The sequence below is a fragment of the Heloderma suspectum genome, chromosome 12 (genome assembly GCF_057233095.1).
Source record: "Heloderma suspectum isolate Gila_16-S chromosome 12, 16-S_ref, whole genome shotgun sequence".
In the NCBI taxonomy this organism is placed as follows: domain Eukaryota; kingdom Metazoa; phylum Chordata; class Lepidosauria; order Squamata; family Helodermatidae; genus Heloderma; species Heloderma suspectum.
The window spans coordinates 15,287,483-15,303,372 of NC_139469.1; the positions used below are offsets into that span (position 1 = coordinate 15,287,483).

At 43.6% G+C, this 15,890-nt stretch overlaps 1 protein-coding gene across 1 annotated transcript in view; it reads right to left on the reverse strand.

Moving 5' to 3' along the window:
* FAM220A (family with sequence similarity 220 member A) overlaps nt 1-15,890 on the reverse strand; it is a 28,635-nt gene that overhangs the window by 11,644 nt on the left and 1,101 nt on the right. The window contains exon 2 of the mRNA XM_084818449.1: nt 8,532-8,632. Coding sequence (XP_084674575.1) covers nt 8,532-8,632 — 101 coding nt within the window. The remainder of the gene's footprint in view (nt 1-8,531; nt 8,633-15,890) is intronic.

A 15,890-nucleotide genomic window follows, 5' to 3' on the forward strand; every position in this document is an offset into this window, starting at 1 on the left:
AGGACACGGAATAACGGGCTCAAGTTACAGGAAGCCATATTCCGGCTGAACATCAGGAAAAACTTCCCGTTAGAGCAATACGACAATGGAACCAATTACCTGGAGAGGTGGTGGGCTATCCCACACTGGAGGCATTCAAGAGGAAACTGGACAGCCATCTGGCGGGGATGCTCTGACTTGGATTCCTGCATTGAGCAGGGGGTTGGACTCGATGGTCCTGTAGGCCCCTTCCAACCCTACTATTCCATGATTCAGCCCCAGGGACTGAGGTTCCCCACCCCTTGCCAAAAATCAGCATGACACAGAAGGCTGAGCCTCTTGTTCCACTCACCTGACCATGACAGGGACCAATGGAGGAGCACTTCCTTACACAGCTATAGTTGTTTTTCTGCCTCTTGCTCCCAGCTGGTCCCTCTCTTGTAACCAGGGAAAAAAAACCCAGACAAACGAAGAGAAACCTCTCTAACCTCATCCATTCATCAGGCCAACCTCAGGCTAAGAACAAGTAATACCACAGCTGAGGATTCTCCCTCCCCCCAATCTTTGCTACACTTTGGGCCAGTCCACTAACTTTTTTGCAAGGGAGCACTTTAATCCACACAGATATTTTTTCCTGTACAGATTTTCAACCACTTAAGAGATAATTTTTTTTAAAATATGGCAAGTGGAAACATAAATCTATTAAATAAAATAATTAAATAATCATGCATGTAAATAGCTCATGTAATGTCATGAGCAGAGGCCCTCTTATATATTCCATCTTATTTTATTTATTCTTTATTATGACTTTTATATCCCGACTTTTTTCCTCTTGCAAGGAACCCAAGGCAGCTTGCATGATCCTCCTCCTCTCCATTTTATCCTCCCAACAACCCTGTGGGGTAGCTTAAGTTGAGAGTCAGTGACTGGCCCAAAGTCATCCAGTGAGCTTCATGGCCAAGTGAGGACTTGAACCCAGGTCTCCTGAGTCCCAGTCCAACACTCTAACCGTTACACCACACGGGCTGCTGGTGCTTATATAGCCAAGACAGCACTACCTATGCACAAGAGGGAGGTGTCAGCATGCTTGGGAGAAGCTCAAGGTTCACAGATATCCCAAAAGGCTTTGGGGGGGAGGGGACAAAGAGGGTAAGCCAGCCAGCCAGCCAGCCAGCGAGTTTCATGGCCAAGTGGGGACTAGAATACAGATCTCCCGAGTCTCAGTCCAACACTCTAACTACTGCACCTCACCGGCCCAAAGTCTATTTATCTGGGACCAGGGAGAAGGCCTTCACAGTAGCCACACCTAAGCTATATAACTCTGTCCTGAAGGAGGCTCACCTTGTCCCCTTCACTAGCTTTCTGCTGGATGGCTCACTTTCCTTTTTAGGAAGGCCTTTGGACTTTAACATCTACTGCTTTGTGTTTAGTGTTTTATTTGGTAACTTATTTTATTAGAGATAGGTCAATGCCACCTGGTTCCCCACTCAGACTGGCTCCGGAAATGGACATTCCAAAAATTGGAAGCCAGTCCATTCACTTCCCCAAGCCAAGAGTTGAGGGGCCTCGGGAAGATGATCCCCCCCAGCCCCCAGAGTACCCTCTCTTACATTTGTCATCACTGGCTAGGAGACAGCTGGGAGCAAAACATCTCTCCTTCATTCCCTCCCCCTTCTCCATTATGTGGCAACACATCAGGATTGAGAGAGCCATGGCACTTGGGACTTGTAGTCTGCCCAAGAGCTACTACGGGGAAGACCACCAGTCCCATGCACCACTACTCTTTCAGTCGCTCCTGACATGCTATAGAACACAGAAGTGGGGGACATCTTCCTTGTCCTTGCTTTCCTCTCACTATTACTGTTATCACTGTCTCCCCATACTTGAAGCTAAGTAAAGGGACCACTGCTTTGTGGGCTAGCGGAGGACAGGAGGTTGGGAAGCTGGGAACCCAACTGCAGACCAGATATCCATCTGAGCTGGAAAAGGGTTTGGGTTCTTGTAAGTAACCCTCTCCTTTGAGGTGGTCTTTTAAGAACCCCGGGGGGCATTCTAAAAAAACCCCGTACATGTATTATTATTGCAAGCCATTACCTATTTCTTATCCTAATTATGTCATATTTGTTAGCCCTCGCCCTCTTTTTCCCCTCTTTGCTTGTATTCATAGAATAATAGAATCATAGGGTTGGAAGGGGTATGCAAGACCATCGAGCCCAACCCCCTGCTCAATGCAGGAAGCCCGATTCCCAGGCGGTCTCCCATCCAATTACTAACCAGGGCTGACCCTGCTTAGCTTCCAAGATCAGGCGCATCCAGCCCTTGGCTCCTTTGGTTATAAATATATAAAACTTACACACACACTCACACACACACCCTGGAGGTCTGTTTCTCATGGCATCCCTAGTTTTATTTTTTCTCCTACTGCTTTAATGAGAATATTGTATATGTTTTTATCCCGCAGTGTGGCATTTTATTATTTTGCTTTCATTAGCCGCCTTGGGGTCGGTTATAAACCTTTAATAAACAAGTAAACAATGCTACAACAGTCATGCAAATCTAGGGGCCTGTGTACAAATTGTCAACATGCTTATAAGCAAGCTGTATGGATTTTCCCCACACACCTGATTTTGGGCCCACTGGCAGTGTGTGCTTGTGGTTGCCAGTTTACACAACAGGTTTGCCAAGTGGATGCATGCTTACTCTGTACAGACGGGTGAGGGAAAGTTTACATAGATGAAAAAAGAAAAACTCTGAAAAACTGATTGTGGGAGTTAGATCCTAGGGCAGACTTCCCCAACCCACTGCTCTCCAGATGTTTTGCACTTCAGTTCCCATCAGCCCAAGCCAGAATGGCCAATGGTTAAGAATGTTTTGAGATGGAAAGCAGGATGGGGAAAGCTGTCTAGGATGTTAAAAGCAGGTTGATGTGGGGTGGTGGTGAGCTGCTGTTGGGGAAGAACAACTCTAAAGGCCCTTTGGCCTGACAGAACCCATCCCATAGTGCTTTGGACATAGAATCATAGAATAGTAGGGTGGAAGGTGCCTACAAGACCATCGAGTCCAACCCCCTGCTCAATGCAGGAATCCAAGTCAGAGCATCCCCGACAGTTGGCTGTCCAGCCACATCTTGAATGCCTCCAGTGTGGGAGAGCCCAGCTGGGAGCAAGAGGCAGAAAAACAACTACAGCTGTGTAAGGAAGTGCTCCTCCATTGGTCCCTGTCATGGTCAAGTCAGTGGAACAAAAGGCTCAGCCTTCTGTGTCATGCTGATTTTTGGCAAGGGGTGGGGAACCTCAGTGCCTGGGGCCGAATCATAGAATCACAGAATAGTAGGGTTGGAAGGGGCCTACAGGACCATCAAGTCCAACCCCCTGCTCAATGCAGAAATCCAAGTCAGAGCGTCCCTGACAGATGGCTATTCAGCTTCATCTTGAATGCCTCCAGTGTGGGATAGCCCACCACCTCCCTAGGGAATGGGTTCCATTGTCGTATTGCTCTAACGGGAAGTTTTGCCTGATGTTCAGCCGGAATATGGCTTCCTGTAACTTGAGCCCGTTATTTCGTGTCCTGCACTCTGGGATGATCGAGAAGAGATCCTGGCCTTCCTCTCTGTGACAACCTGTCAAGTCCTTGAAGAGTGCTATCATCTCTCCCCTCAGTCTTCTCTTCTCAAGGCTAAACATGCCCAGTTCTTTCAGTCTCTCTTCATAGGGCTTTGTTTCCAGTCCCCTGATCATCTTTGTTGCCTTCCTCTGAACCCTCTCCAGCTTGTCTGCATCCTTCTTAAAGTGTGGTGCCCAGAACTGGACACAGTACTCCAGATGAGGCCTAACTAGTGCTGAGTAGAGGGGAACTAGTACTTCCCATGATTTGGAAGCTATGCTCCTATTAATGCAGCCCAAAAGAGCATTGGCCATTTTTGCAGCCACATCACATTGTTGGCTCATATTCAGCTTGTGATCTACAACAATTCCAAGATCCTTCTCACTTGTAGTGTGGTTGAGCCACGTATCCCCCATCTTGTAACTGTGCATTTGGTTTCTTTTTCCTAGGTGCAGAACTTGGCATTTATCCCTATTAAATGCCATTCTGTTTTTTTCTGCCAGCACTCTAGTCTATCCAGATCACTTTGACTTTTGTTTCTGTCTTCCAAGGTATTAGCTATCCCGCCCAATTTTGTGTCATCTGCAAATCTGATCAGCATTCCCTGCACCTCCTCATCCAAGTCATTAATAAAAATGTGGAAGAGCGCTGGGCCCAGGACTGAGCTCTGTGGTACCCCGCTCGTTGCCTCTCCCCAGTTTGAGAAGATCCCATTGATAAGCACTCTTTGAGTCCGATTCTGCAGCCAACTGTGGATCCACTTATCGTTGTTTCATCTAGCCCACTTTGAGCTAGTTTTCTCATCAGGATATCATGGGGCTCTTTGTCAAAAGCTTTGCTGAAGTCGAGATATATTATGTCCACAGCATTCCCACAGTCCACAATGGAGGTGATCTGATCAAAAAATGAGATCAGATTCGTCTGGCAGGATTTGTTCTTGACAAATTCATGTTGGCGCCAAGTAATCACTGCATTATTTTCAAGGTGCTTCCAGATGGATTGCTGTATAATCTGCTCCAGAATTTTCCCAGGGATTGATGTCAGACTGACTGGTCTGTAGTTCCCAGGTTCCTCCTTTTTACCCTTTTTGAAGATAGGGACAACATTAGCCCTCCTCCAGTCATCTGGCACTTCACCCATCCTCCAAGATTGCTTAAAGATAATAGACAGTGGTTCTGAGAGTTCTCCTGCTAGTTCCATTATTACTCTAGGGTGCAGTTCATCTGGCCCTGGAGATTTGAACTCATTAAAAGTAATAAGGTGTTCCTTGATCATATGCCTATCGATCTGAAGCTGCAATCCTGCCCTTTCAGCCTGTACTTCACCTTTGTCAGGGGGGTCATAGACCCTCTTTTGGGAGAAGATTGAGCCAAAGTAGGAATTGAGCACTTCTGTCTTTTCTTTGTCATCTCATCATTTTGCCATCCTTATTTAATAGCTGAACCACAATTTCTTCCCTCTTTTACTTTGCATGTAGCTGAAGAAAGCTTTTTTGTTGCTTTTAGGATCGCTCGCTAACCTCAGCTTGTTCTCAGCTTTAGCCTTCCTGATGCCATCCCTGCAATTCTGTGCTACCTGCCTGTACTCTTCCTTTGTTGCTTGGCCTTCTTTCCACTTCCTATATGTGTACTTTTTTGTTTTCACGTCATCTCTTAGCTTTTTGTGAAGCCACATTGGCTTCTTCTGTTGTCTTCCACCTTTTTTTCTTGTTGGAATTGTTTGTAATTGTGCCTTGAGAATTTCCTTTTTTAAAAACTCCCACCCATCTTGGACTCCTTTTCTCATTAGAGTCGCTTGCCTTGGGACCTTACTTATCATTGTTCTGAGTTTATTAAAATCACTTTCCTAAAATCCATAGAACGTGCCAAGCTGGATCAGGCTGAAGGCCTATCTAGTCCTGCATTCTGTTCACACAGTGGCCAACCAGCTGCCTGTGGGAAGCCCACAAGTAGAACATGAGTGCAACAGCACCCTCCCTCTTGTGTTCCCCAGCAACCAGTGTACTGGAGGTAATATATAGCCATCATGACTAATAGCTATTGGTAACCTTATTCTCTATGAACTGTCTGATAACCTTTTGAAGGTATCCAAGTTGGTGGCCATCACTACATCTTGTCACTGTGGATTCCACAGTTTAACCCTGGCCATCGTCAATATCTGCCTGTCCTATTTTACATGAAAGCAGAAAGGAGGATAAAAAGGAGGAACCAACAGTCTCTAGTGTCCAGCTACATGAGATCAAACTGGAGAACAACAAAGCTGGGAAACAAAACAGAAAGAGCAAGCTTGTTCGAGTTTACCAACAAAACTTTTTATTTCTCCTTTTCAATGCATCTCAAATGAAAACCATCAAGTGGCATTTCATTTTAAAATTTAAATTCATAATAACAATAAATATATTGTTTTCCGCTTTGATACATTATTCTATTTGCTATGACACTGGTGAAGAAAAGTTCAAAATTCAGCACATTTGCAGGTAACATTTGGATGCTGAGAAACAGCATACCAAAAAATAAAAATAAAATTATAATAATTGAATAGGCTTGAAACATTTGACCTCTAACTCCCTCCAGTGGTATAAGCATACAATTCCATAACCAGCTTCAAGAAATTCACATACTGGTACAAACACTAATACACTCCTGCTTTGTTCCTATTTTAAAGAATTCCAATGTTCTACAGAAGCCCCTTTCAATAAACTATTTTCTAGTAACACTTTAAGATCTAGAAAGCTGTAAATTTCTTTCTAACAGGGGGCCACATCAAATCTAAAAGGTTGAGCAGTCCTCTGGAACAAGTACTAGAGAAACCCATGAAAGGGAGTTAAATATTTCCTTCACAGGAAGATAATGGTCTTGATCCAGTAGATCAGGGCACAGCACCCATGGAGGAGTCCGACAATCCTCAACAGAGCCCTATTGTCCCCATTCCCCACTACCCCCCACTCCCAAGCTTATGGATAAAGCATTTATTCACACAAGACATAATTTAAGGCAATGGTGCTCAACCTCTTCCACCCCGAGGGCCAAATTCAATTTTGGAGAAGCTCTTGAGGCAGCATTCTAGTGGTGGGCAGGGCCAAAAGACAAAAAATATACCAGCATATTTTAGCTTAAAGTTCTTACTTCCAGTAATTAAGCCCAAGGAGAGGAATTTCGACTGTTGAGAATGAGAAAAAACCGTGAAAAAGCTGGGACACCACTAAACAACTGGCAGGTGGGGGAAAGAGGAGGGGGGATGACCATCTGGGGAACCCCAAGGGGCCGGACTGGGACCCCAGGAGGGCCAGATTTGGCCCGTGGGCTTTATGTTCAACACCACTGATTTAAGAAATTCACTGCTAAAAGATGTGCAGATGGGCTCCTGGCTTAGAAAGGGGATAGACAAACGGAAGGAGAAGGGGTCAAAGGCCACTGGTCACCGTGACTCTATGGAATCTCCATGTTCAACAGCAGTATGCAACTGAATGCCAACTGCTGGGTAGCAACAGTAGTGGAGGGGAACTGTCTTTATACCCGGGCGAGGAGGCTTCCTGGAGGCATCTGGCGGGCCACCATGCAAATAATGAGGCTGGACTAGGACAGGGGTATTGAAGCTCTTTCAGCCCGAGGGCCAAATTCCATTTCAGAGAAGCTCTCAGGGGCCACATTCTAGTGGTGGGAAAGGCCAAAAATACCAGCATATTTTAGCTCAAGGCTCCTCCTGCCATAACTAAGCATGGGAAAAGAACTGCACAAAAGCCAGAAACCATCAAATGATTGGTGTTTGGGGGGAAAGAGGTGGGGCCAAGGAAAGGGGCATGGCCACGTAGGGAACCCTGGAGGACAGGACTGGGACCCCAGATGGGCTGGGGTTGGCCCCCGGGCTTGAGGTTCTGCATCCGGGGATTAGAAAGGCCATTGGTTTGATTGTGCAGGGTTCTTCTAAGCTCTTTACACACAGAAATTGTGTGAGGAAGCACTGGAGGAAATCAGAGGTCTTTGCAGACTTCCCATATCGCCATCCAGCTGATGTGTACAGAAAGGGCTGGATGGGGAATGTGCACAGTACACACATACCTCCTGTTCCCTGCAATGCCTCTCACACTGCTTATACCTGCATTTGTACTTAAGGACTGGGGAAAACTGAGCCCTGCAGGACAATTCCACATATACTGGTACTGTGCCCATGTTTGGCTGGATTGAGACCCTTAAAATGTAGCATTCCAGCTAGTTCATCACTGTGCATAGATACCGAAACCCAGGAATGCAAGGTGCATTGCTGCTGATCAACATCAATCAATTTCAAATGGCGTTCTTACACGAATCCCACTGAAATGAATTAAGGTTGTGAACGGGATGGTAGCTAAGGAGTTGCACCCTACAGGAGGGGGGTGGGAAAAGAACACACGCCATAGAATATTTAGACAATGCTATTGGCAATGGTTACTTCTACGGTGCCTTTAAGAAGCAAGCAAAGCAAGTAAACGTTTCCTAGGCATCTACAGCAAGTTCTTTCAGCCTTGAAAGGCGTCACTGCAATTTAGATATGTAGCCTCCATAAGCATTATCACCTATTCACTACATTAAATACGATTTTTTGGAATATTTCTACATCCTTGTGTGTTTAAAAGAAAGAAAAAAAAAAGACAACGTAACAAGTGATACTATTGACATAAACATCATTAGTGTGCTGTGGTTTTTTGGCAGTACATACGAAATTGCGTACAGGCACATATTCAGTTCAAGGTTATATAAAAGCATTATCTAACTTGAAGACAATGGCCACACTCCACCAAGAACTTCTTTCCCATGCAAGTTCTGTTGAAATGGATGCACCCTGGTGGACTGTGCACAATGACTTCATAAAGCAGTGCAGCGTTTACATCAGTTCTAATTTTAATACACAATACCTAAGTCAGAAAATATACTACAGAAGAGTTTATCTTCTCTCAATGCAAGAATTCTTACCTTTCTTTAACCACTTCACTGGATTGCTTTCCAGCAGCAGAAACAGAACTCTTGACAGGTTGTTCAGAAGAGAGCTGGGTATTGACCAATGCCTTATAGAACTGAATTTTAAAAGCATGTTATTATTTAGTGAGCAATCTTATAATTTAATTCCAGTTCTGTCAATACTTTGGAAAAATATAAACTCTTCTAGAAAATCGATGTCATAAACAAGGCATATGCATCTGTACTTTGGACATTAGTCCACCCAAGTCTCTGGACCACTACTATAGTAAATCCTCAAGGACATTTAGAGAGGACAATTCATGGACCACTGAAGCTGACTCAACTTCTATTTTGGAAAGGGCAAAGCTTGTTCAGTGGAAGTACACAGTTTTAAACGGTTTGTGGATCTCAGCCTCAGGCTTGATGGTCACTCCTACATATGCCTTGGCCCCTCCAGGAGCTCAACATTTTCTTCAGTTTTGAAGTCTCTTTTCTACAAAGATGTGCCAGGAAGCCACTGGCAGTAACAGCAGTAGAACACCATTGCCTACTTGCGTATCATTTGATATTAAGCAAGCCCCTTTTTGATTTATATACATCCCTTCTTCATCAAGAAGCATTCCATTTATTTTTATATGTTTTTCTTGTCAATTAAAATAATTCTACTAGTGCAAGAAACCGTCTTTAAAAATAGATCCCCGCCCTACCCAGTATAAAGTGCAGACTTTAAGTAGGATGTTATAATCTAATCCACAACCTGACGAAGCTGAAGTGTTTCAATCTTTGCCGATATTGGCTTTGCTCCTCAAAGTATGCAGCTTGGAAAGTAAGCCTAGAGATTGCATGGGACTTCTGAATAAGTAGATGTGCTTGGAATTGGGATGCAAGTCCCACTAAAACCAGAGTAAGGTCACAATCCTATGTGCACTCATATGGAAATATGCCTGATAGTACATAATGGGACAGCCTGCATAGTACATAATGGGACAGCAGGATCAGGCTAAATATTTGCCTTAAATTCTTCAGCTTAACAGAGCTGTGGATCATACTGTTAATGGCATCACTAAATCTGTCTTCCTTTCAGTTCTGCTGGAATGTTTCAGTTAACTTTCGGGTTTTTTCATCGTCAAATTCAAGGCAAGTACACAATTTGCGTTAAAATACAAGTGCATTAAATTCACTCAAGACACTTTTTAAAGATATGCTAGAAAATTACACACACACACACACACACACACACACACTTTAGGCAGGATACAAAGAGCTATTTTAGGCAGGCCCAGTAGGCTCTTGAACCCCCCTTCAGTCTGAAGAGAGGCATGCTGCGTGGCATTGCGGTTCAAGAAACACAAGCCAAAAAAAGTCCACTCGGGCATGCAGAACTAGTTGCATCTCTGGATCTCAGCCCCTATCATTAATCCAGTATGTCTTAATGATTATTGCAGCTCAAACTGATGAGATGTTTACAGCAAAGTACTATGCACTGAGACACACCTCTGACTTTTTTATATACACACACATACCTTTAAGATGCAAGTGTGCGCAACTTTTCCTGGAAGTTATATCTCTAGTTTCTGAGATTTTCCCAAATACATCTTTATAGTTCAACACACACATGCAGTCTCTTCTAAGCAGAAATTCAGGGACAGGCAGGGGTGCCTCAGTTCCCACCCAGCTCAAATGTACATTAGACCACATGTGATATTCTTCAGGAGCACCTATGTCTCTAGTTACTATGAGGTATATGAGGAAAAAGTGACTTTAAAAGCCAATGCAATTTTGCACTTTTCTCTTGAATATAATTGAAAATTTGACCCCCTCTTCCGAAATCTTTGCCCCACATCCCTATTGAAACCTATAACGGTGCCTCTGCATTGACACCTAAATGCATCATCAGTATACACCTAGACATGAGTTATCAAAAGGAGATGTGCTGAGCAGTGGCTTTGAGTAAAGCAACTTGACGTTTTATACAAAAGGAGACTGCAGTAGATTATCACAAGCGGCTTACAAAGAAAGTACTCTGCTGTCCCTGAAGGACAGGCAATAGAGCCGTCAGCATCTAAACCAGCCTTCCCCAACCCCAGTGCTCTCCAGATATGTTGGACTACAGCCTCCATTGTCCCAAGCCAGCATAACCAGTGGCTACATTGGCTGGGGATGATGATTAAATAAATAAAATGGGAATTGTAATCCAATACATTTGGAGGGCACCAGGTTGGGGAAAACTGGTCTAAACAGTAAGCACGGTTTCCAATTAAAAGATTTATGTTCACTACCCTCACAAGAGTTTTAAAACCCAAGCACTCCTCCGGCTTATTCTTACACATCAGCCCAAGTGCACAGATAATCATACAGAGAAGCACTACGTTATGTGAATATTAAAGTACAAAAAGCAAGATGGTTTGTTTTAAATAGTAAAAGCAAGCCAGAGAGAGGACAAGACTGCAAGAAAATAAACCTTCTGTTGCCAAAATTTCTAAGTTGATCTCAAGGTAAGAAGCTAGTGTAGACATAATATTGCCATCTGTTAATCACTGTACAAAGTTACACCTGCACGAACATTAGCCACAGGTAATGCTAACCAGGGTTCAGTCCTAACCCAGGATTTGAAAGCAGAAATCAAACCATGATTTCAAATACAGAGTGCTTGGAGCAAACCCCGGTTAGCATTGATCATAGTTAATATTTATGTTGGCATAACACTGAAGTATGATTAAAGGTGGAAAGGAAAGCACAGGAATGTATCATCCAGAGGGGGAGGGAGCACGCAATCTTGTGGCCCATTCCCAATCCCTTAGGCAAGGTCAGGGAATGGTAAAATGTGCATCTACACAAGGTTAGGGAATGGTAAAATTTACATTGGCTCAAGGAGTCTAAGAAAATTTTTTAAACCCCATAAGAACGATCCCAGAAGAGCATAAATGTACCACTAAACACTGACCCAGTGTCGTCCTTTGGTGGGGCAGGGATTTTATTAATTTTTCAAGAGTTTCATTAGCCCTATTCATGTGCCAGCCATGGGAAGGACTAACAAGAGAGTAAGCAGGAGGGGGGCTGTACTGCTGCCCCTACATCACTAGGCACTTAAAAGATCTGGGGCCCAGGCCCATAGGACATGCTAACTTGTATCTATATATGCAAATTTAGAAATAATTACTAGTATTTATTTAAATTTCACAGGAAGTGAATCACCTCAAATCAAACAAATTCTTTGATTACTTTACACCCTGACCCAGATCATCCCAAACCAATGGAAAAGCTTAATTGCCATGCCAGGGAAGAATTTTTTGGGAGGTGCTGCACTATGCAGGAAGGGGAGAGTTAATTATTCCCTCCCTAGCTGCAATCCCCCTGGAAAATTGCCCCATGCATGGCAATTAAACTGAAGAAGAAAACACCCTTCCACTGGCCCCCATACACACTTGGGGCCCTGGGAAAATAGTTCTGGGGACAAGCCCAGTGGACCCAGGCCTACCAACACCCCTCATCATGTCCACACGCCCCCATGACCTCTGTTGGGCAAATGTTTGAAGTGGGAGCCAGCTGTACGTGTGCAGACTCCTCCATGCGATTGAAACCTTCAGTCATGTGGTGCTCCTAATCATGTCAAGGAGCCTACGTGGAGAGCCAGTACCTGAGGGGGGCTGTCTGCCCACCCACAGGTGAAGAGATTTGATTGCAACGCATTTGATTTGTCTTTTTGATAGGGATTTCTTTAAAAAAATATCCAAGGAACTTTGTATCAACCTCACTTAAAAAAAAGACAACAGTAGTTTTGACATTTTTTTAAATAGCTTCATTGTAAGGAAAGAAAAAGAGCCTCGTCTTCTGAAAGCTGATTATACTAATGCCGAAAAATATTTTCTCTATTTAGTGTAAGAGTGATGATTCTTCTAAAATGAATGGTTAGGGAGTCAAGGGATTGAACTATCAACTCTCACCTCACAACCCCAACTGAACGTTATTAGAACTCCTATCCAACATAGTTTTTTAACTGCTTCAAACTTTGTTTTTATCTATAGTTTCCTCACAGTTTTTATTCACTATTTGATACTTCAGGCTTCTGTTACAAGGATCCTGATTTGCAGATGGTAAGCATCTGGCTCAGCTCTAAAAATTAAAATCACCAAAGTCTTAAAATACATATTCCTGACCTGGTTTACACGTTAACTACAACCCAGAATACAGGCTGAAAATGGGCTGTTGTTGAATCGTGGGTTGCTGTTACATGTGAACCCTGCACTATGGTTTAACTATGAGTTACAATTAGTAGTTAGGTTAACTTTAGGTTGTTTAACCCATGATTAACCTATAGTATCTCTGTTCAGATGTCACGTAGAACCCTCAGTCAGGGGATGAATGTTCAAACAAGCTGCGCGACGCACCCAGCACACACCACAGCTAATGGTGGGTTACCTGCGAACAGCCCCAGTGTGTGTGCATGCGCGCACGTGTGTGAAGTTACACTTATTCTCTGAACAAAAACACAGAAATGATTTTAACCATGTTTTTCCCCCAAAACACCCTGAATAAAAGATAATTTTTAAAAAGATACAGGTTTTCTTCAGCACACCTAAGACAGCCAGATATTTTCTCATATTTACAATAAATCTGTGTATGTTTCTGCTTAGAGAGATCTATGTCGCTCAGATCGAATGCTAGGTGTCAAAGTTAGTTCAGTTTTTAAAAAGCAACATACACCATCACCATCTTATCTAGCTTGGTTATGAGCCACCCTCCCCATATCTGGTACAGGACATCCTAGTGAAAGAGCACAGCTGCCCTTTCCCCCTTCTTCCTGACATCCACAAAAGCAACACTACAAAGACTGAAACCAGAATTCTTAGGCCGTATCTGCATTTCAAAACACAAAGCCACAAAATGAAAGCTTTATTGGGCTAATTACATAGGCTGGCTCCTGGTTTGAGGTGCCCATAGGCAAAGTGCCCTTTAGCCAGTCCCCTCCTGCATTTTTTGGCCCTAGCAGGCTTACATGGCAGCAGCTGCAGCACTCTGAACATCTGGGTCTAGAGGCCATCTTGATTTTCCACACTGCCTCTGACATAGCATTACTCTGGAGCACTGTGGGAAATTAAAATGACCGCTCGGAGTGCCAGGTCAGGAAAGTTGTTGTAAGGGGAGCTCAGGCAAGGAATCAGTAGGGGGCCCTTGTTGCATATGTGTAGTGATGTTTCAGAAGTGAGTACCAAAAAATAGTTGCAAAGAGAAACAAGCCTGATTCATCACTCTGGAAAATAATCAACACACTCCACAAAAGAGCCTGGGTGCTTTAAAGATTACCAGATTTATTGTGGCATAAGCTTTCATGGACCATAGTCTACTTTATCAAATGTATGGAAAGAGAACAAGTGTGCCTGCTAAGTAAAAATAATATTTCATGCTCCTTGATGAAGTGAACTCTGCCCAATAAAGCATAGGCCACAATAAATCTGTTAATCTTTCATGTGCCACAAGGCTCTCAATTGTTTTTTCTGTAACAGACTAAACACAGCTATTCCTCTTGGGGGAATGAATAAATAAGGCTTTTGACCCACACGTCCTACAGAGTTCTCTAAGCATCCCAAATGCTCAACTGATTTTCATCCCCAATGGAATGCAGGGCTTACATCTACAGCAACTTGTTACTATATTCACCTTTTAACACTTATGGTTGGATCCAGACACAGTCATACTTAGAGGAGATCCTCTGAAATCAATGGACTTCGGCATGATGGCTAGCCAAAGTCTCCTTGATTCCAGTGGGTCTAAGTATGACTAAGTCTGCATCCAACCCACAGTTTAGTGACATGGCACATACTTAATGCAGGTTCAGTCCCTGGCATCCCCACTTAAGACAGATCTGCTCAAGACTCTGGAGTAGATCAGACTTCCCCAATCTGGTGCCCTCCAGATGTGTTGGATTACAACTCCCATAATCCTCTCCCCACATGACCAAGGGCCATGCTGGTTGTGGCATGGTGGGAATTGTAGTCCAATACATGTGGAAGGCACCAGGTTGGGGGAGGCTAGAGTAGACAGTACTGGACTGACTCAGCATTAGGCACTCGCGCACACACACACAGACACAAAATGCAATATCGGAACTGCCCCAAAGACAATTGCTGATAACATGCAGCCACCATTTTTTCTCATGCTAATGGCAGTCAGGGGGAGGATGTGTATATATGTATGCTTGATTACCAGGTTTGTTTTTTAACATGGCTATATGCAGACAACATCTTAACAAGCACATCACTCTGAACATGTGCTTACTTGGGAATGTGTCTTGCAGACTGCAACTGAACCTATTTCCAGACAAACATACTTGCAGCTTTAGAGCTCTAAATATCTGCAACTGAACCAACACTGCAGAGTGACAACAGCACTGGGGAAATATAACTAAGATCTATAAAAAGACTTTTGTGCTGACTTCTGGATATGTTTACCAAGAAAGTTTGTTTGACATGCTTACAGAAACATTTCAAAGCTCTAAAGCAACAAGCTCTTTTAAAAGAAGCACAACATGAATGCACTCAGTATCAGATATATGCTCAGAATAACTGTTGCTGCAGTAGGCAATCTTCTTATAGGGCTGGTCCAGTTGTAATATCAAACTATGATTCATGTGGCAGATGTACAGGCAAACCACTGGTTGTGCAGTTTCCCTCTTCCACCACTTTCTCTGAAATAGCTTCCAGAGATTCCCAAATAGTGGGCTACAAAAGCATACCATGTTTTTTTGTTTTGTATGCAACACCAGATCAATTTGCTCAAATGCTGGTTTGCAAAACAGATTCAAACCATGTTTTCAGAACATGGCTTGGTGGCCACTTGCAAACTATGATTTGTTGGATGGTGCCGGTTTTGGTGATGTTGCTGAGCCACCTCACAGTCTAAACAAAGCTGGCCCTACAACAATAGTCAAAAATCAGGGATATTTTACATGTTATTTAAGGTGTACTCTTGAAATACTTCAAAAAGGTAATGTATGCTCACAGCAAACACGTGTTCAGCCAGATGCATGATAGGGATACAGACAGCATTAAAGCTGGGACTGGCTGGCTTTTCTTGCCAAGATATATGTTTGCCACCATGACACACGTGAAGGCAGTCATAGGAGTGTAAAGTTCAAACACATCTCTATCGCTATTTCTACTATACTGCAGTCTTCCCCAGCCTGGCGCCCCCCAGATCTGTTGGACTGCAACTCCCAGCATCCCCCAGCCAACCATGCTGGCTGGGGGATGCTGGGAGTTGTAGTCCAACACACATCATCTGAAATGCACCAGGCTGAGGAAGACTATACTATAATAACTCAGAAGTGATGGGATCCTTAATACTGTTCTTAGTCAGCTCTATAGCCTCTGTTTT